This window comes from Rhamphochromis sp. 'chilingali' (genome assembly GCF_963969265.1).
Source record: "Rhamphochromis sp. 'chilingali' genome assembly, chromosome: 10".
NCBI lineage: Eukaryota > Metazoa > Chordata > Actinopteri > Cichliformes > Cichlidae > Rhamphochromis > Rhamphochromis sp. 'chilingali'.
Genome location: NC_137937.1, coordinates 25,783,616 through 25,804,371, shown reverse-complemented (window position 1 = coordinate 25,804,371; position 20,756 = coordinate 25,783,616). Strand labels below are relative to the sequence as shown.

The 20,756-nt window shown below is 40.6% G+C and overlaps 1 protein-coding gene across 1 annotated transcript in view; it reads left to right on the top strand.

Annotated features, from left to right (window-relative positions):
- The window catches only part of oxct1a (3-oxoacid CoA transferase 1a), a 61,018-nt gene extending 42,514 nt beyond the window's left edge, over nt 1-18,504 (top strand). The window contains exons 14-17 of the mRNA XM_080893626.1: nt 4,645-4,734; nt 6,065-6,145; nt 17,318-17,419; nt 17,522-18,504. Coding sequence (XP_080749752.1) covers nt 4,645-4,734; nt 6,065-6,145; nt 17,318-17,419; nt 17,522-17,557 — 309 coding nt within the window. The 3' untranslated portion in view covers nt 17,558-18,504. The remainder of the gene's footprint in view (nt 1-4,644; nt 4,735-6,064; nt 6,146-17,317; nt 17,420-17,521) is intronic.
- Nucleotides 18,505-20,756: the final 2,252 nt, after the last annotated feature.

The following is a 20,756-nucleotide window of genomic DNA, read 5'->3' as shown; positions in this document are numbered from 1 at the left end:
ATACATCTGGCATGTTGTTAAGGAGTCGTGTGATACAACCCTTCCACTCGGGAGGGATTGGGGACTCTCCAAAGTTGAAGTTACAATTGGCCTCTTGAGTGAGATCTGCCTTTTGCAAGTTAACCACACTCTGCTCCTTTGACAAAATACATTGGTAAGCGCTAATGTCAGCAATTTGACATTTAGCAGGAATGACAATGTCATGTTCAGATTGGTTGGTAATCACAACTGGAAGCCTAAAGGGTCGTTGTTTGGACAGGTCAACCAGACAAGTGTTCACTAGCAGACCACCAGGTAGAGAGGAACTGGAAGGCTGCTCAACAACAACTGATTGTTCATGCTGAAGACCGCTGGCAGTAGAGACACCCTCCAAAACCACTGTGGCCCCTGCTGGGACAACCTGAGAGATTCTGCCCTTCAGTTTTACAACACCATGGTGACTGACGTTAGACTGATTGTGTCTGAGTTCAAGCACCTTAATGACCGCTTTGTAGCCGTGAGGAAATGTCTTGGGATCTCCTGGATTAGCTTTGCAATAAATGTCATACAACACATCAAGTGTATTTGTCCCTATGAGTAAGTAGGACCCTGAGGTAGCTCGAACGTCAGGAACTATGAGAGCTAATGTGGGCACCTCAATAGACATACCAAGAAATTCTTTTGGAAAAGTGACAGTAGTTTCAATGTAGCCCAAATAAGGTACAGCCTGTCCATTCGCCCCTTCAACCTCCAAGAGGTCATAGAGAGGCTTGATGTCCTGCACTGACATGTGTTGTTCATAAAAGGATTGGGGGATAGTAGTCACTTGCGAGCCGGTATCTAGCAGACAACTAAATGTTTTACCTTCAATTATCACTTCAGCAGTGCTCCTGGTACCAATCAGACCCTTTGGAAGCCTGAAGGATTGCTTTGCACTACTGGAGTGCTCTAGATCCACACACTTGCCTGCTTTGCTGACAATCTTTACGTCTGTGGGACGCTGCGCATGTTCTTCAGCCTCTGTCTGTCCCACAACAGAGACTGGATCTAATTTAAAGGTGAACTGGAGTCGCTGGGACAACTTTGACTTTCCCACGCGTGCTGCCTCCTCTCCAACTGCTTCTTCTTTTCAATAACTAGTGCAGAATTTGCAGGGTTTGTACAAGAAGTGGCAATATGCCCATCTTCCCCACAGTGAAAACAATACCAAGGCCTGGGCCTGCCTGTCTGTTTTACTCCGGCTAATCGATGCACTTCTTGATGTGTGTTGTCCAATTTCGATTTACAGGTTGTCTTTTTAACCGGTTTCTTGTTGGCACGCTCACTTAGCTTTTCCTGTGATGCAAATGAGGCTAGCTGACTCTGCAAGCTAGCTATCTGCTTTTGAAGTTCCTCAATAGCTTTCGGACCACACTGTGGGCTTTCTCTTACGCCTGCACAAACACAGGAACTCTGAGCATGGACAGATACTCGTTTTGATGAACCAATGTGCTTTTTCATCCTATCAACCTTTGCAGCTTGTCTATCTTCTTCGGTACGCAACATTAGCAAGAGCTCTGAAAATGACGGTGGACAGTTTTTCTTGTGTTCAAGTTGCAGACTGGAGAGCAATCCACTATCCCAACACCCCCTACAAAACTGCTTGAGGAGATGTTTGTTTACATCATCAGGTGGAATACCCCCCCTTTTTACTGCTAAATTTAGTGCTAGCTGTAAACGATGGAGGAAAGCTGATGGTTTCTCGCCTGGGTCCTGAAGGGTATTCATGAACTGAGCAAAAAGCTCCTCACCATCCTCTACAGCGCCGAAGGCTGAATCGAGCAACTGCAGATAGGCTACTGGGGGTGCGCTGGGACTCAAGCACTTCACCACATCAACTGCAGGTGGAAGCAAATTCTCTAAAATCTTCCTGGACACCTGCAGATGGGTCATACTGGGGTCACTTAAAAGCAGCTCAATGTGTGAGCGCCAAGTCTCATAGTCTGTCTCATTGTTAGGCCTGGGAGTTTTCCCTGAGAAGGAACGGATGCGCATTGAAGAATGGATCTGTGATCCAATGTCATCCTTCCTTAAAATATTCTCAACAACGACCTTCTGAACTTCAGGGGGATTTACATCACTAATCACTATTGAAGGCTTCTGTACACGCAAGGGTGGAACTGGAGTTGAGACACCTTGGTCACTGCTTACCCTTGAGGGACCTGAAAGCAACTGGGGCTGTGGTATTGGTGTCTCATCAACAATGCTATCATGTAAGACAGAAGGTGCCTCATCTGTATTCTCAGTTGTCTCACAGATTTGTGATATCATCTCTTTCAATACTTCCTCATAGATTTTGCCACTGAGCTTAGCCAAGCCCTTTAATTCAGCCAAGTATGACTTCGTGACACCTTCACCCACCTTAGCAGTGTAAACGCTTGCCAAGGCCCTCACACAGTAAGAGACATTTGGTTCACCCTCTGCAACATACTTGTATGGCATAAGAGGCTCTAAAGCTTCTACAGCTGAGCCACTTGAGTACTCAACAATCAGGTTTTGATGAAACTCTGAGGTAGCATCATCCACTGGCAAAAGGGTTTTAACACCACCATACTTTTTCAAAAACTCTAAAACTTCTTCATCTTTCTCTGATTTCGTGATCCCACTCACAATAACTGCATTGGGAATTTTTACACCTGAGCGCTGGACAAAATCCATGTCAGACACAATTTCTCATTACTGATGTTTAAAAATTCTTAGGCTCCTGGCTGGCTCGCCACTTATGTAACCCAACTTGTGAATTATTATTAAGAATGACCGAACTCCCACTAGCCAGTATCAGAAGATCTAGGATCGGCAGGAGCCCAAGGTATAAACACCAATAAGAAGAGACCACACCACAATATACTGTTCACAAATTTGTTATATTTGACACACAGCAGCTGCAACAATGTAATGAAAAAAACAATAAAATAAAATACAAAATATTTCCCCCAAAATAACAAACTAAATAAAAGTGCACGCATACAGCTTTCTCTGAGTCAATTATATGAGTGGATAATGTCTGATAACTGATGGATCGTTGGGGCCCGTTCAGTTTGTTTAATGTTTGTCCTACCACACTCCGATGAAGGAAGAAAGTTCGTAGTCCTGCAGGTATCTGAAGCTTCAATGGGAACGAAACTTTGGCTTCAATAAAACCTTGGCAAATCCTTTTCAATTTCGGGTTGGCTCGCCATCCAGTTAACTGGAACTGTGGAATCACTGCTCCTCGATGGGGCTTGCTTCAGACTGGGTCCGTCTGTCGAGTCATCCTTTTACCAGATAACAAAAAAACCTGACCGTTGACAGGGTGAAACTCTGAACAACCAAAAACAACTGCAGCAGACTTGCTTTTAACTCCTAGCGAGGCTCGCCATCCAGTTAACTGGAACTGTGGAATCACTGCTCCTCGATGGGGCTTGCTTCAGACTGGGTCCGTCTGTCGAGTCATCCTTTTACCAGATAACAAAAAAACCTGACCGTTGACAGGGTGAAACTCTGAACAACCAAAAACAACTGCAGCAGACTTGCTTTTAACTCCTAGCGATTCGACTTCGGGAACATTAGTTTCTCTGGCACATGGCATTATATGAACAGGAACGAAATGGCAACACAGGAAATCATGTGATCAAGGTCAACAGCAAGGGTCACTGGGAGCTCATTGCTGATTGGCCAAGTTAAATGACAACAGATAATCTTATTGGTCCACATCTTCCTTTAAACATAAAAGAAAAAAGAAATGACTAAATTCTTTACATTATACATGAAAAAAAAACTACTTTCCACTGCTCTTTTTTTCTAGCTGGGCTACAGAAGCATCATTATTAAAGGTAGAATTATTTTTACTTTGTGATTCAGTCTATACAAAATGGAGTTCTGGGGACACACATGCCGTAGGTGGGACTATCAGAAAAGGTGGCTTGGAGTACTCTGCTGGTGTTTCTTTTTCTTTTGTTTCTTTTTCTCTAATGCTGCATTACTTTTACGTTGGAAGTCAGGTATGCGTTCCAATAGTAGTAGTCAAGAACGCAAGAAAAGACAGGCTTTGTTTTGCGCCCTTGGAAGGTAGAGCCATTTATCCATCACTAGCAATATACTATAATGTTAGGGTTTTCGCACTTACAAACACCAATGCAGCACATTTATAGATGGAGCGTGTTAGTACTTTGTTTATGACTTATTTACAGAGTCACAAATACACAACAGTAGTAGTACAGATTGCAGGTTTTACTTCTCAGTTTCTGCCATCTTGAATTGCAAAGTCAGGGTTTGCGGGGCTTTTTTGAATTTGAAACTTCAAACTCAGAATCAAGGGTTTCTGGCTTCCCACTTCAAATGGAATGCAGCATAAAACACATTGGTGCCACTAACTGGTGTGATCCTATAGATAAATGTAGCTAAATGGTCTTTCTCTCTCTCCCTTTTTTTCTTTTTTTTTCAACGTATGTGTAGCTGTTTTATGGTCTATTGTCAATTAAGCTTAAATGTAAAATGTTTTGGTAATCCTAACTAGGGATTAGACCGACTATAATTTTGTACTATACTCTCTAGCTAATGTTGTGAAAAATCAGTCAAGTGAAAATATCATTCTGTCCAAGATTAGATGGAATAACTAAAGTCTGTTTGTTTCTCTTCTATTCTCAGGGTAAGATGGTGAAAGGAATGGGAGGAGCCATGGATTTGGTGGCAAGCGCTGGAACTAAGGTGGTGGTCACCATGGAGCATTCAGCTAAGGTGTGTAAACATGTAGTTGGGCCAATATGCTCGCTGTGTCACGCAGTGATTTTTAAGTCAAATCGCGTGTCGTGTGACACAATCTTTGTGGTTTGTCAGCCGCCTGTGCACCTCTAGATTTGTGTAACTTGGCGTGTTGCGTTTTGGCAGTAGGAGCTGGATTGAAGACACGAGTGTATGATCGTGACACTTTTTACCGCCAATTTAAGCTCAGCGATATACAGATATACAGAGGGAGAACAGTTTAACAGTTTAAAAACTTGCAACCCCCCCCCCCCTTGACTTCTGGTTTTGACTTATTTTCCTCCTATATCAGCGCTTATGTGGCGATATTGTCCGAGTGGCGACACCTATCATTCAGGAGAATACTGCAGTGGCTTAAAGTGACTGTGAGACGAGGTTGCGGAGGTGATAGAAGCGACCATTGAGGCCTTAAGGGTGTGTTAGCATGAACTCTTATTGTGGTTTTTCTAGCTAACATTGCCTTTACGAGTCACTCAAGAGACTTGTTTCCTTTCTGTGAGTGAAATTAAATTAACAGCGTCCTTTTCCCGTGTTTATATCTTCACCAGCGTTACTTGTATCTGCTTCCTACAGTAATGAATGTGAGTGCTAGGGCTGATTAAGGATAATTCTGCTAATGGATTGCTTAATATCCTTTTACTAGAGAGGGCTGGCTCATTCTAGTGAGGCACACAATCCACCTCCTGTTTGCTCATCTTCAGTTAATTTAAATACAAGTCTAGAATTGGGCTTAGTGTTTTGAGACGAGCTGATAGTTAGACCGGGACTGCAGCAAGAGATGACTAATCCCACAGGGGTTCTGACACTTGCAGTACGCAATCCAGCTGAATTGGTTTACTTTTAGAAAGTCCAAACCAATGTGATGCAAGGGCAATGTAACACTCTGCATTTACAAAAGCATGCTGTTTTTTGCTAATGGGACTCTGTCTGGCGCCCAGCTAAAGTCCAGATGGTGCAGCAGGTGAGCATAAATTTACTGCCCTGAAGGCTGCTTTCATTCATGATGGGGAAGGGGAGTGAGAGAGTGAGAGAGGGTGTGTGATGTATGCCTCTTAGACATCGTTGGAGGCTTCTCTCTCTCTTTCTCTCCCTCTCTCCTTCTTTCTTTCTCTCTCCCTCCTTTTCCTTGAAGATGTCTGATGGAGAAACTGAGGCACACACTGTATTTGTGCTGGATGTCCTTTAGGATCAATATACATACCCAGCTGAAACACTGAATATACACATATATGTACAACATAAAAGATCCCTTCCAAAAACATCCAGATACTAAATGAAGGCAATGATGTTGTCCTGTTCTTTTTAGGGAGGAAAACACAAGATACTGGACAAGTGCAGCCTGCCTTTGACAGGGAAACAATGTGTGGATCGGATCATCACAGAAAAGGTGCACTTTTATCTTTTTGTTTCTATATGTACATAATAGATGCAGATGTGCCTCCATGGATGCAAATGTGAATAGTGGATGGATAGATGAATGGATGATTGAGCTGTTCGTCATAAACTTCGACTGCTTACTAAGGTTTGCTACATAGACGGTGCAAGTGAGTAAGCTATGACTGAACAGGACTCCTGGCCTAGAAAGGATTTACATGGGGGACATGAGAGTGTTTTGTAGAACTAGTTTTTTAGTATATCTTCTAAAAATTGGGGTTTTGGAATATACTGCATTATATGAATTAGATACCTGTGATTTGAATTTATTTTAATGTTAATAGAATAATGTAAAATTCATTTTTTAATGCCACAGAATGGTCAACCCACAAAAATCCATCTAAATCCCCTGCTCGACTGCAGCTGAACACAGATTTATTTCAGAATCTATTTGTTAGATGATGTCATGAGGTACAACTGTAAACGCCACGCTTGTTACTCAGAGTAAAAAGAAGGTCCACCTCTACTGATGTCAAATACAATGTCTGACTGAACAGAAATGTACTATGTGTAAATAGTGTTGCAGACACAGGTTGGAATCACATTTTGTGTCATTAGCAATAATGAAAAAAATAATAATGCACAAAAGTCCACAAAGCACACGTAAACTAGAAGATCTTCTCCCAGGAGAAGCTGAGTGTTGATGAAATTTAACTATTCACCATTGATAAGTGATTATCATTTTGGCAGGCAGTGATTTCAATTCCTTTTCTACCACAGCTAATTAGTATTAGTAACAACGAGGGGTACACAGAAGTCCTTAACGAATAAAACACAAGTGCCTACACTGTGCATTACATCACACTAACACACACACACTAACTAACTAATACCAAAGGACTAAAGCTGTGCCGCAAAGCACAAGCTATATGCGTTGCATGATCTTGGAAAATGTGCTTAACATAAAAACAAGAAAACACAAATGTTACCCAAAACCTATTTTTAAAAAAAATTAAATTATACTATTATATATTAGGCCTATAAGAAACTGAATCCACATTTTATACCCAAAATTGAGCTGGCACACTAGACTCCAGTGAGAAGTCAAAAATGAATCAAGCATAACATTAACCGCTTTTCATCCTCCTCATTTTAACTTATGCCGCTCTCTCTTTCACTCTGTACATAAGTACTCTTGTATTATATTCTCAGAAATAGAATGAAAGAAAACAATATATGGTGGCATTCATCCATTCCTCTTAGCAAAATTGCAGCCAGTGCTCAACTTCCTTCCTATTTGACACACATATATCAGCACATTTATATACGTCATTGTCTTTTTTGAGACGGAAGAAAATAAAATCAGTCTGGCTTGTTTGAGTTCACATTGATAAGATCAGACTAGAGTAGATGAGGTGTGTAACTTCATGTTATAGATTTCTACAAGCCTCATCTCTAGATTTCTGGTGTTGGCCAGAGGGGCCGATGGCGCGATATGGCAGCCTCACTTCTGTCAGTCTGCCCCAGGGCAGCTGTGGCTACAACCGTAGCTTGCCTCCACCAGTGTGTGAATGCGAGAGTGAATGAATAGTGGTATTGTAAAGCGCTTTGGGTGCCTTGAAAAGCGCTATATAAATCCAATCCATTATTATTATTATTATTTCATGGAACATTTTGGCCATGCTGAAACCATGAAAGCAAAGTTTATATATAATTTTCCTTTTTTATGTTTTATGGACCAAATAATACCAAAGTAACTCAACTTTCCTTATGCCTACATGCTAACAGATTGTGAGAGGGTGAGATTAGTGATGATGTGAGGATGGAGGTGCTGCAACTACCAAATGAACATCAGTCTTAAGTGACCTTAAAATGTGTCCCACATTGCAAGGTGTGGTATTTGTACATCTTGAAGGATGTCTATACTAGAGATGGCACGATACCACTTTTTTATGTCCGATACCGATATCATAAATTTGGATATCAGCTGATACCGATAGGAATCCGATATAGTGTGTTTTTTAATCAATAAAACTGTTTTTTTAATATCTTGCTGCTTTTTGTATAAGTTCATACTCAAGTTAAAAATTAAAAATTAAAAAAAAAACCCCAAAAAACACTAAAGCTATTCTGTTATATCTGTATGAAAAAAAAAATGCACTGCACCCAAAATATTTCATAGTTCAGCAATACTGATCAATCTAATAAACTTAAACCTACTCCATCCTCCCTATTCTGGTATTTTAAAGAGTAAGCAACCTAACTAATAGGGCTCTAAAACTCCCAGCAAAAAGAAAAAAAGAAAAAAGGGAACCACCCCCCCACCCACCACCTCATGATGCTTAATCGATGTGATCAACTTTAATTCGATGCAGTGTGGGGGAAAAAATGCACAGAAATAAATTATTTTTCAAGAATAATTAAATAGATTCAACATCTTTCTTCAACAGAACTGCAGACTGCACAGATGGTACCTTCCCAAAGGAAAAAGTACTATAGCTTACTAGGGTATGTTAGACTTAATAGTTACTATAGAGAATAGAATAGAATAGAATAGAATAGAATAGAATTCAACTTTATTGTCATTGCACATGCACAGGTACAGGGCAACGAAATGCAGTTTGCATCCATCCAGAAGTGCTTTAGTGATATAGATATATTACAATATATATTAGCAATAGTATAGATATGTAAGTATATTACAGAAATGGGTCTATTATGGTATGTTATAATGTACACGGTATGAAGTATGTTGTGAATATTCTATAACTATAAGTATGTACAGGCTGTATACAGTAATGGACTTCTATTCATTTTACATCAGATTAAAACTTTGGGTGTAAGATTCAGATAAATATTTATTAAAAGCTAGACATTTTTAATGAGAATAAGAAAGAAAAGTATGCCTTTGTGCCCCCTTCTCCCTATTCATGCCCTATCGGCCCCCCTGGCTAAACTTTGCTAGATCCGCCCCTGCACAGTTACCAGCCGTCAGCTGCGTAGAAAAGGATCCTGGTCTAGAAAGTAATATTTAATAAATTCTAACAACAGATTATCAAGGTTAAATGTGCTGCTGTTATTCAGCCGCTGGTTTCCTCTTTCTGGTGCAAAGTGGGAGATAAACAAACAAGAGCGATGGACTCGCGATAGAAAAGCCGATCAGCTGATCACTGATCAGTTTCATGATTGAAGTAGCAGCAGGAGACGGAGGGGGAGAGAAGAGGCAGTCGCTCCATATATCGGTTGTTCAGCTTAACGCGGGAATGCTTTATAAACATTCAGAGATGAACTTACACACTTGCTTTGCTTCTCTCTGGGATCACTTCCTCGGAGATGAAATGCCGGATTGGTAGCGAGGCTACAAATACACACAGCCGCTCTATCACGTGAGCACACTGCTCCGACGTGCTACGGTTAGGAGGAGAGTTACGCCGTGTCGCAAGTTTTGTGAGGTGCTTTTTTGATATTTAATGGATGGGATTACATTTTTTTTATTTCTCTCCGATATCCGATCCAGTAATTTACGTCAGTATCGGGTCGGTCCATCTCTAGTCTATACCTGTGTTTCTTCTCACTAAACTCGTCTATAGACCTCCGTGGTTCTTGTCTCTTCGAGGTGCATATAGGGAAGTGGAACATCCTACATTAGAGGCAGATTGCATGAGTTAGTATATTAAAGGGCATCCATTATCGTGCACATCGTGCACAAACGTCAGCAAGACTAAGGAGCTGATCGTGGACTTCACTACAAAGCAGGCGAGGAATTACAAACCCCTCATCATCAGTGGCACGCCAGTGGAGAGAGTGGACAGTTTCCGATACCTGGGTGTCCACATCACTCAGGACCTGTCATGGTCCTGTCACATCAACACCCTGGTTAAGAAAGCCCGTCAGCGTCTCTTCTTCCTCAGAAGACTTAGAGACTTCCATCTGCCACTGAAGGTGCTCAAGAACTTCTACTCTTGCACCATCGAGAGCGTCCTGACGTCAAACATCTGCACCTGGTTTGGGAACAGCACCAAGCAGGACAGACGAGATCTAATTTCACCAGCAATAGTTGTAAAAGTAGGTCAATAGTCTGCTCTGCTGCCATTGTTCTCCATAATAATAACAATGGTTAAAAACAGCAAACACCAATTGTATATGTAGTTCCTCATGTTTAGAGACTCAAAGATATTTCAAAAAATTAATATAATTATAAATATAAGGATTGTTTTTAATATAGTACTTGTATAAAAACTTTCACAGCTGACGACTTCCTGAAGTCTAGAACTTGTCAACTTCAACAAATTCTAGACCTTTACTGCCGCCTCTTTCTGTTGCTACTTGTTTGTGGGTCTCTCTATCCTCTTTTAGGTTCGGGTCATATTGCATTTACCCTGTGAACAGTGTTGGGAAGGTTACTTTTAAAATGTATTCCATTACAGATTACAGAATACATGCCCCAAAATGTATTCTGTAACGTATTCCGTTACGTTACTCAGTGAGTGTAACGTATTCTGAATACTTTGGATTACCTAATATATTATCATGCTTTTTACAACTACATATTTGTACTATTGTTGTGATTTATTACTATTACTGAAGGTCCACGGCTCCGAACCGTAGTAAAGGAACCTCTGACTAATACGGCGGGGTCCCTGTCGGCTCGTAGCCGAAAAATAGCTTTACTTTGTTGTCTGGGTCAGCTTTGCTTGCGAGAGGCAAAGAGAGGCGTTGAAAGGCTGCTCCAACGGAACTTATTGTTTCGGAGATAAACACGAACACAGCGTAAGTCGAGTCTTAATAGCTTACTTACAACTGGGCTCGTCAGGCACTCTTCTCGGCTGCAGTGGTTATTATTATATTTACATGCTTCCAGCTCCCGTTTCTGCTCGGTGACAGCTCCGACTTTTCCACTCGCCTTTTTCTCCCTCCTCGCGCTCACAGAAACATATAGAGTGTGGCAGTCCATTCTCCCTGCAGCACGGACTACACTGCCCATGAGGCTACATTCTTTAGAGCTATACCTGTAGCATTCTGCCTGTTAGCTTAGCACAACAACAACAACAACAACAACAAAAAGCTCTCTCTCACCCAGGAAACACAGAGAGAGAGAGAGCGTCACCCTGTAACCATGGCAACCGTAACGCTGCCGCCTGGAACAACAGAACGTAGCTGTCAAACAAAACCAAACAGTCCTGACCCGCCACAATATGAAACAGGAAAGTACCGCCGTGTAATCCATTTACAGTGGGGCAAAAAAGTATTTAGTCAGCCACCGATTGTGCAAGTTCCCCCACCTAAAATGATGACAGAGGTCAGTAATTTGCACCAGAGGTACACTTCAACTGTGAGAGACAGAATGTGAAAAAAAAATCCATGAATCCACATGGTAGGATTTGTCAAGAATTTATTCGTAAATCAGGGTGGAAAATAAGTATTTGGTCAATAACAAAAATACAACTCAATACTTTGTAACATAACCTTTGTTGGCAATAACAGAGGTCAAACGTTTACTATAGGTCTTTACCAGGTTTGCACACACAGTAGCTGGTATTTTGGCCCATTCCTAGCATGATCTTTCCACCCCCATGCTTCACAGTAGGTATGGTGTTCTTGGGATGCAACTCAGTATTCTTCTTCCTCCAAACACGACGAGTTGAGTTTATACCAAAAAGTTCTACTTTGGTTTTTCATCTGACCACATGACATTCTCCCAATCCTCTGCTGTATCATCCATGTGCTCTCTGGCAAACTTCAGACGGGCCTGGACATGCACTGGCTTCAGCAGCGGAACACGTCTGGCACTGCGGGATTTGATTCCCTGCCGTTGTAGTGTGTTACTGATGGTGACCTTTGTTACTTTGGTCCCAGCTCTCTGCAGGTCATTCACCAGGTCCCCCCGTGTGGTTCTGGGATCTTTGCTCACCGTTCTCATGATCATTTTGACCCCACGGGATGAGATCTTGCGTGGAGCCCCAGATCGAGGGAGATTATCAGTGGTCTTGTATGTCTTCCATTTTCTGATGATTGCTCCCACAGTTGATTTTTTTCACACCAAGCTGCTTGCCTATTGTAGATTCACTCTTCCCAGTCTGGTGCAGGTCTACAATACTTTTCCTGGTGTCCTTCCAAAGCTCTTTGGTCTTGGCCATGGCGGAGTTTGGAGTCTGACTGTTTGAGGCTGTGGACAGGTGTCTTTTATACAGATGAGTTCAAACAGGTGCCATTCATACAGGTAACGAGTGGGGGACAGAAACGCTTCTTACAGAAGACGTTACAGGTCTGTGAGAGCCAGAGATTTTCCTTGTTTGAGGTGACCAAATACTTATTTTCCACCCTGATTTATGAATAAATTCTTTACAAATCCTACCATGTGGATTCATGGATTTTTTTTTCACATTCTGTCTCTCACAGTTGAAGTGTACCTCTGGTGCAAATTACTGACCTCTGTCATCATTTTAAGTGGGGGAACTTGCACAATCGGTGGCTGACTAAATACTTTTTTGCCCCACTGTATTTCAACAAAGTAACTGTATTCTAAATACCACCTTTTAAAACGGTAACTGTAACGGAATACAGTTACTCATATTTTGTATTTTAAATACGTAACGGCGGTACCTGTATTCCGTTACTCCCCAACACTGCCTGTGAATCACCAGGGCTATGGGTTATGGAGCATTTGGCTGAATGTGAGCAGAGAATATAGCCCTGTGCACTTCAGAATTCATCCCGCTACTTCTGTCAGCATTCACCTCACCAACTAACGCTTCCACTGGCAGCCATACATGCTCATGCCATAACATTGCCTCCACTATAATTGACAGATAATGTTTGACAGCTTCAGATCATGAGCTGTTCCTAACCCTCTGAATACTTTTCTCTTCCTACCAGAATGGTGTGAGATAATCTAAATTTAATCTCTTCAAAGATTTATTTGTTTTTTCAGAACTGTGCAGACTCTCTTCGATATTTATTGGTAAAGTCTAATCTGGCCTTCCTGCTTGTGATTGTGCAACTTGTCATAAATCTTCTCTATTCATATTTATGGAAGCATTGCTTGAGAGAAAATGCATTAGAGTTTGCATTAGAGAAAATGATGCACCTACATCCTCAAGAGTGTTTATCTAAGGAGAGAACTGGCCATGAAACTGATTGTCACTCCAATGTCTGGAGGACTATTCCTAAATAGTTCATAAAATATTTTTTAAACCCTGTGAAGTAAATTCTGCAGTTTACTCAGAATTTGCAAAATTATATATTATATCACTGTCCAAATACTTACAGACCTGAATGTAAGCTGTAACCATTGGTTGGGTAAATTAAATACCGCATCCAACCAGTAAAAAGGTGGACTTTCTTTCTTTTCTTTTCTTTTTTTTTTTAGCCCAGAAGATTTTATAATCCTGTTTGTGGACTGTAAGAAAATCTGACGATCACAAGAGGCGATAGAAGATATGGACATAAGTAATGCATAGTATCTTTAATAAAGCCGATAATGCTCATCTGTACTTTATTGTCCATTGATTTCTTTTCATGCATGATTCTGCTCCAAATTGTTTTTAAAATAAGAGCAGAAACTAAAACCTTTAAAACCAAATACACTCCGCGCACAGACACATGCTGACCTAGCACATATATTCACACAAACACAGCATCCTCCTTGGCTCAACATGTCCAGGAGGGATAGCAATTCAAGTGTTGTCCTAAATAGTGATGTTATGATTTAAAGCTAAGTGTGGTAGGAAATCGATTGCCTCAAGCTGTGTCTCTGCTGCTGGAATCATTTTTGTACCCCATGTTGCCACTTCTTCACTCTTTACTACTTTGCTTCATTTAACAGTTAGTTGACTTACAGGAGTTTATTGCAATGATTTTGTGTGAGTAATTCTTATCACCTCTGTTCCCACTGTTGCTTTACATGCTGCCATAACAAAGGTCTCCACACTAGCTTTGAGTATTTTTCTCATCTTATCAGTTAAATCCTTCTTTAAAAATGAGGAAGTAAAAAAACAATAATTGCCCATTCATTTACCAATGAAACACAATGACTCCTGAATTATTCAATCATTTAATGGGAGCATAAAATCATTACCTTTGGCATTACCTAATGACAGAAATACCAGTGATGGCAATTATTTTTCAGCAACCAAATTGAAATTCTTTTATGGTCCTCCTGTGAGCTTTTGTCTGAAAACATCTCAAAAGCTACTTCTTGTAATTGCTGCAGTATATTGACAGGATGCTGGATAAGCTGTTGTTTATTTGTTGGAAGGTCAGGTGCTAATTTCTCCTCCTTTTCTCTTGTATTTGTCTAAAACGTTAAGCTGACCGAGAGAGTGTGCCTTAGTGTTGTTGCATGACATTCAGCCCACGTCTCGCCAGACAGCACATGGGGAAGACTACCGGCTTCTTAATGACTAACTTGCATCAATCTGGTTAATGATGGTGCTGGCTTTGAAGACTGTGAAGAAAGGTGACTCAACATTTTTATAACAAAAGGCTGCTTTGCAAATGGAGGCACGGTTGGTTATTCATTAGTATAGTGTGGCTATTATAAATGAAATCAGCTCCTAGTTCATTTTAAAATGTGCTTACCCAAGCCATTATGTGGCAAGCTTTTTTGCATTGTAAAGCAAACAGGGAGTTTCACATTGACATAGCACAGCACCTATCATACGAGTACATTAGTGCTGCATCTTATATTATACCCTTTGGCACATTTTGACAATTTTTTAATTTGCCCTAATCACTAGCGACATGTGTCACAATTAGAGATACATGTCAGTGTCTGTGTTATCCATAGACCCCTGTTCCTTGTGACATTCCATCTGTCTTGCTAATACTGGAGTGAGATATCTTCCTCCTGCCCTGTTACTGTGTGTATAGTTCTAATGAGCTGAGAGTCCTGACAGGCTTAGCCTGAATGTGAATATGACTTAGTCTGTCAGGCCCTGCTTAGGGAAGTAACAGGGCCAGCCTCGAAGAGTGTGCGTGTCTATATAAAGTATTTTTGCGTTGTTTGCATAAATAGTGGCATAGGATAATGGCATTTTGCCCTGCATCAGTTTTTAATAGCTATCATATAAACGGTACAGTACGAACCCCTACTTAAGCTGTCATCTTAGACATGTGTTGAGAAGTTGCAGTCTGCTAACTGACGATAATGTCACATTCAATTTGAAAAGACAAATTTGACACATTTTATAAAATAGCTTGTAGTACACACAAAAGAATGCACAAGTATATGAAGTTAGCCTAAAAGCTTAAGAATAGAATAGCAAGAACAGTAATATGTTTTTGTTAGGTTGTTTAATTAAAAAAAATTTACTCATTAATATACATTGTTTAGTGTGTAATTATATCTTCCAACAAACCAATGCCTTCTCATAAACGAATAAATTAATCTATTAAAAATACACAGGAGTGGGCGCCAGATTGTGGAAGCCACCATGTTGCCTCACCATCTTAAAAACATGTAGATGGGCTACATACGGCCACATATGTGGTAGACCTTATAAATAGCTCTTTTTAACTGTACCATTTAGCATTTGTACATCTCTTTCTCTCTATTTATGTCTTTCTTCTCTTCTTAATTTGCCTCCTCCACCATTCTTTTCTCTCCGACCTCATTTCCACCTGTTCCTCCCAAACTCAAACCTCATGTCCAGAAACGAAGTCAGGTCTTTAACACAAACATAAATATGCTGATTTATTCCTGATTGTCATACTTTTGGTCAGCAGATTAGACATTCGACTTTTCCATCTCCAGATATCTGACAATGAACCTGCTAAGTAAAATTACTACCTGGTTAGAAGCTATTATTATGTAGGCTTGAGGGTCCTTAAAATCACACTTCACCTCTAGTAACCAGTTTGAATACATCCAAATATAGAATGAGAGTTTATGCACAAAGTGTCCAAGTCCAACTATGTTAGATCCACTTTCAATAACAACAAAAAAGTTCAGGATATCCTCAACAACTCACCTGAGTATCGCTCTTATAGGATATAAGTGATTTTTATTGACTCATAGACTTCTATCAGACTACTTTGACAAAGTTTAACATGTGTTTTAGACATGGACACATATTTTTCTGACAGATGAACAGGAGGGGTAAGAAAACAGAATTCACTTGACTACAATCTATTGATACCTAGTGGTGAGATCTTACACATCACAGTAATCCGACATCATCCAGACTTGTGCTTGCTGGAAGGTTAAAGACTGGCTAATGTCCACTCTCATTAGCTTTGTGGCATGCACCTGTTATGAGCAGTGTCTGGAAACTTGGCTACAGTGCATGTGTGAAAAGGGTTTTGGCTTATAAAAGAAGGAAAGCTATTAATGGGTCTTCTTTTGGCTACTTTTCGGTAGACAGAACATTAGTCAAATTTTCTTTAAATATTCACATTTACTGTATTTTTCCCTTCGGCATGTAAGTTTGATGGGATTTAACATGGTTATTTTCGGTTCTGTTTTGCAGGGCCAATGCCTTTGGCTGTTACTGTATTTCATTACAATCAGATATTGACATCTCCAAGGGCCTCATTTATGAGTGCACTGTGTGCGCAAATTGTGTTGGCTTGTTTCGAAGCCTGGAGTCTGTTTATCAATTTTTATGTGTCTATTCACAAATTCTCAAAGTGCACATTCACAAATTCCTAAATGTAGACAAGTGGCATAAGTACAATGTAAAATCATCACAGCAACCACTATTTTGAACGTTATAGCAAAATTCATATTTTAATCAATAACACAGTAATCTGTTAAAAATGATGCACCAATTAAAATAAAACTGCTTACTGCTTTGTAGTAGTCCAGCTTCAGATAGCTGAGGACCGCTCTCTGAGGCCTTTCCTAGATGTGTCACCAATAATTGCAGCTATTTTGTCATCTGTTGAATGGATGACACTAAAGTGGTACTCTGGCCCTCTGCCTGTGGCACTGATGTGTTTTTCTGGAGGTTGTCTCTTCTGGGTCCTTTTTGATAAATGAGGACCCCACATCCTTGACTGTGACCCAGTGACCGGACGCCATAAGGCTCAAACCTGTCTATCACAGAAGTGCTCATTCTGCCTGTTTTGCGTTTGTCTCATCACCCTCTCTCATCTCTCTCCCTCTAAATGTCCCATCTTTTTCCCTTACCCCCCTTATTCCTCTCGCTCATTTCTATCCTCTTTCTCTCGTTTTTTTTGCCAGGCTGTGTTTGATGTCGATAAGACAAAAGGTCTGACCCTGGTAGAAATATGGGAGGGACTTACTCCCGAAGATATCAAGGGATGCACTGGCACAGATTTTGAGGTGAGTAATGTAACAGTTAGGCTACTAGCACTATGAAGTGTTTTTGGACTTGGGTTTATTAAACATGAAACTTCTACTTGTCCTCTGTCTAATTTTTTCTAGGTGTCTCCCAACCTGAAGCCTATGCAGCAAATTTAGAGGAGCTTCCACTGGCCTCAGAGATGTGTTTTTGGTTTGTCACTTCATTTCTCTGTGATAAACATCAGGTTATTTAACAGCCTGAAATGGGTCAAATAAGCTTTTAAAAAACATACCTGGTTCAGCCAGTGTTTTCTTGGCAATCAGCATGCAGCTGTCAAATATTTACCTCTGTATTATTAACTAAATTTGATTAACAGAAGTCCCTTTACACTGTTATTTTCGTGCTCTTAGAAGGAATGAAGAAAATTGCATTGTTACCTATTACACATTTAAGTTATTAATTTTTTTTTTTTTACTTACGCGAGTCTTTTACGCAATCATCAGTTTGAAAATTGCTTTAAAAATATTGATATTATTTTGTTTTTTCCAACTTTACTATTATTTTTAAAAGAAATGATGCAAAAACTCTTTTGAATCAGATTTTCTGGGAAATAAATAAGAAAGGTCAAATATTTGAACCGTGAGACAATTTCCAGTGTTTTGGCTCTCGACACTATAACAGTAGATGTTAAAAGTAGCAATCGGTGTGCAGTTAAGTGGAAACAAGCAGTAATTCAAGAATCACAATATATAATATGAAACATTGCAACTTTTTATATCAGCTCCAGACCTCTCCCGCCTGCTTCATTGGTGAAGGAACAACAGTGGAATATGCGACACCATTTATTATTTGGTTGAACGACTACATATTATCCAACTGTAACTTGAATATGATTGATAAGCTGAAAGGCATGCCTGTGTCTCACTGAAATGTAATGAATGAAAACCAATGTCCTATAGGTCAAGTGAGTATTAATTTATCGTAGAACAAATATGTATGGAGTTGTTTTAAATTGTGCTGTGACATGAAACGGAAAAAAAAGTTCGTAGATGAGGCTTCCAGTGTTGAATATGTTTTGTCTTTTTTTTTTTTTTAATAATGAAGATGATGAGCCATTATTTTACTATCAACCTCTGCCGTAATGTAGACTTGTCTATTTTTCTCAACTTCAGGTGTTTTGAAGCAGGTGGGCTTGTCAGATATTTCAACCAGAAAACATGAAGCCTTAATAATTTTTACAGAGACATTTGCTGTTCAGATGCAATTGTGTGTAAAATAAAATACAAGCTGGCGTGCAGAGTGAAGCAAACTACGTTTTTCTTTCTTTTTGAATAAGAATCTTGAAACCAGCAGATGTGTTTTCAAGTGATTTAGCTCATCGAGAGTTTTTGACGCACTACAGGTTAAAGCTTTGTGTGTATGGATGGTGGGCTTAATGTTTACATTCTCGATTTGATTTTTCCACTCGGGCAGAGAGGTGCTGGCATAACCAGAGGCCCGTTACATAACCTGCGAATTCAGCCAGTAGGCTTTTGGGTTCAAGGAGATCAACTGGGTTGGATCATCAAGCAGAAAAATGGAAGAAAGTGACAGGGGCTCCAGCCACCGGCTGTTGATGTTAATCCAGCACACTCCTTCATGAGTCAGACCAAAGCAATACTCCATAAGCCTACATTTTGTAACCTAGTTCTCATACTTGTACTTGAATTCACTGAAGAGGGAATTTGAAGAACGCAGCGGGTTTTAGTAGGAACATGTTTCTGAAAAATACAAATGGATGACCTTGCTTTTGAGGTTTTCAAAAGGGGATATTAAAATGGGTTTTCAAGATTTAGTTAAAGATAAGATAAGATAACCTTTATTAGTCCCACACGTGGGAAATTTGTTTTGTCACAGCAGGAAGTGGACAGTGCAAAAGTTATGAGGCAAAAATTAGAATACAATAAGAATAAATACAGTACACAACTGTACAGAATAGAATAAAATAAAATACTATATACAGTAGAATAAAATAAAATAAATATACAATAAGATAAAAATAGAATACAAATACAAATACTATATACAACTGAGTAAAAATACAACGATGACAGAAAGGATTATTGCACTTAGTGTTATTGCACATGTGTGGATGTGTGTGCTTGATCAGTTAAAGTCTTTATTATGGAGTCTGACAGCAGTGGGGAGGAAAGACCTGCGAAATCTCTCCGTCCCACACCGTGGGTGCCGCAGTCTCCCACTGAAGGAGCTGCTCAGTGCTGTCACAGTCTGCTGCATGGGGTGGGAGATGTTGTCCATCAGGGATGACAGCTTAGCCGCCGTTCTCCTGTCACTCACCACCTCCACTGGGTCCAGAGGGCATCCTAGAACAGAGCTGGCCCTTCGGATCACCCTGTTCAGTCTCTTCCTGTCCCCAGCAGAGATGCTGCCGCCCCAGCAGACCACGCCATAAAAGATAGCAGAAGCCACAACAGAGTCATAGAATTTCTTCAGGAGTGGGCCCTCCACTCCAAACGACCTGAGTCTCCGCAGCAGGTACAGCCTGCTCTGCCCTTTCCTGTAGAGGGCGTCTGAGTTATGAGTCCAGTCCAGTCTATTGTTCAGATGAACACCAAGGTACCTGTAGCTGTCCACAGCCTCAATGTCCATACCTTGGATGTTCAGTGGTTGCAGTGGAGAATGCTTGTGCCTGCGGAAGTCTACCACCAGTTCCTTGGTTTTACTGGCGTTGATCTGGAGGTAGTTCAGCTGGCACCAGTCCACAAAGTCTTGGGTCAGACCTCTGTACTCCTTGTCGTCCCCATCAGTGATGAGGCCGACTATTGCAGAGTCATCAGAGAACTTCTGCAGGAAGCACTGGGTGGAATTGTGGGAGAAGTCTGCAGTGTAGATGGTGAAGAGGAACGGAGCCAGAACCGTTCCCTGTGGGGCCCCCGTACTGCAGACGACCCTGTCCGACACACAGCCCTGAGTCCTCACATACTGTGGTCGGTCGGTGAGGTAGTCCAGGATCCAGGTAGTGAGGTGATGGTCCACTCCAGAGTTCACCAGCTTGTCCTTTAGAACCGAGGGAAGAATGGTGTTGAAGGCACTGGAGAAATCAAAGAACATGATTCTCACAGTGCTTCCAGCGGTCTCCAGGTGAGCGAGGGAACGATGTAGGAGGTGAATGACGGCATCATCATTAAAGGGACAGAAGTCCTTTTTTAAGGTTCAGGTTTGTGGCAACCAACCCGGTTTGTGGCAACCAACCCGAAATATTGTTGAAAGCTGACTCTGACATTAACAGCTGTCATGAATTAGACATTTTATTTTATATGATGGCAATTCAGATCCCTTTTTTTCTTTTTAAATATGTATATTGTTCATTTGAAC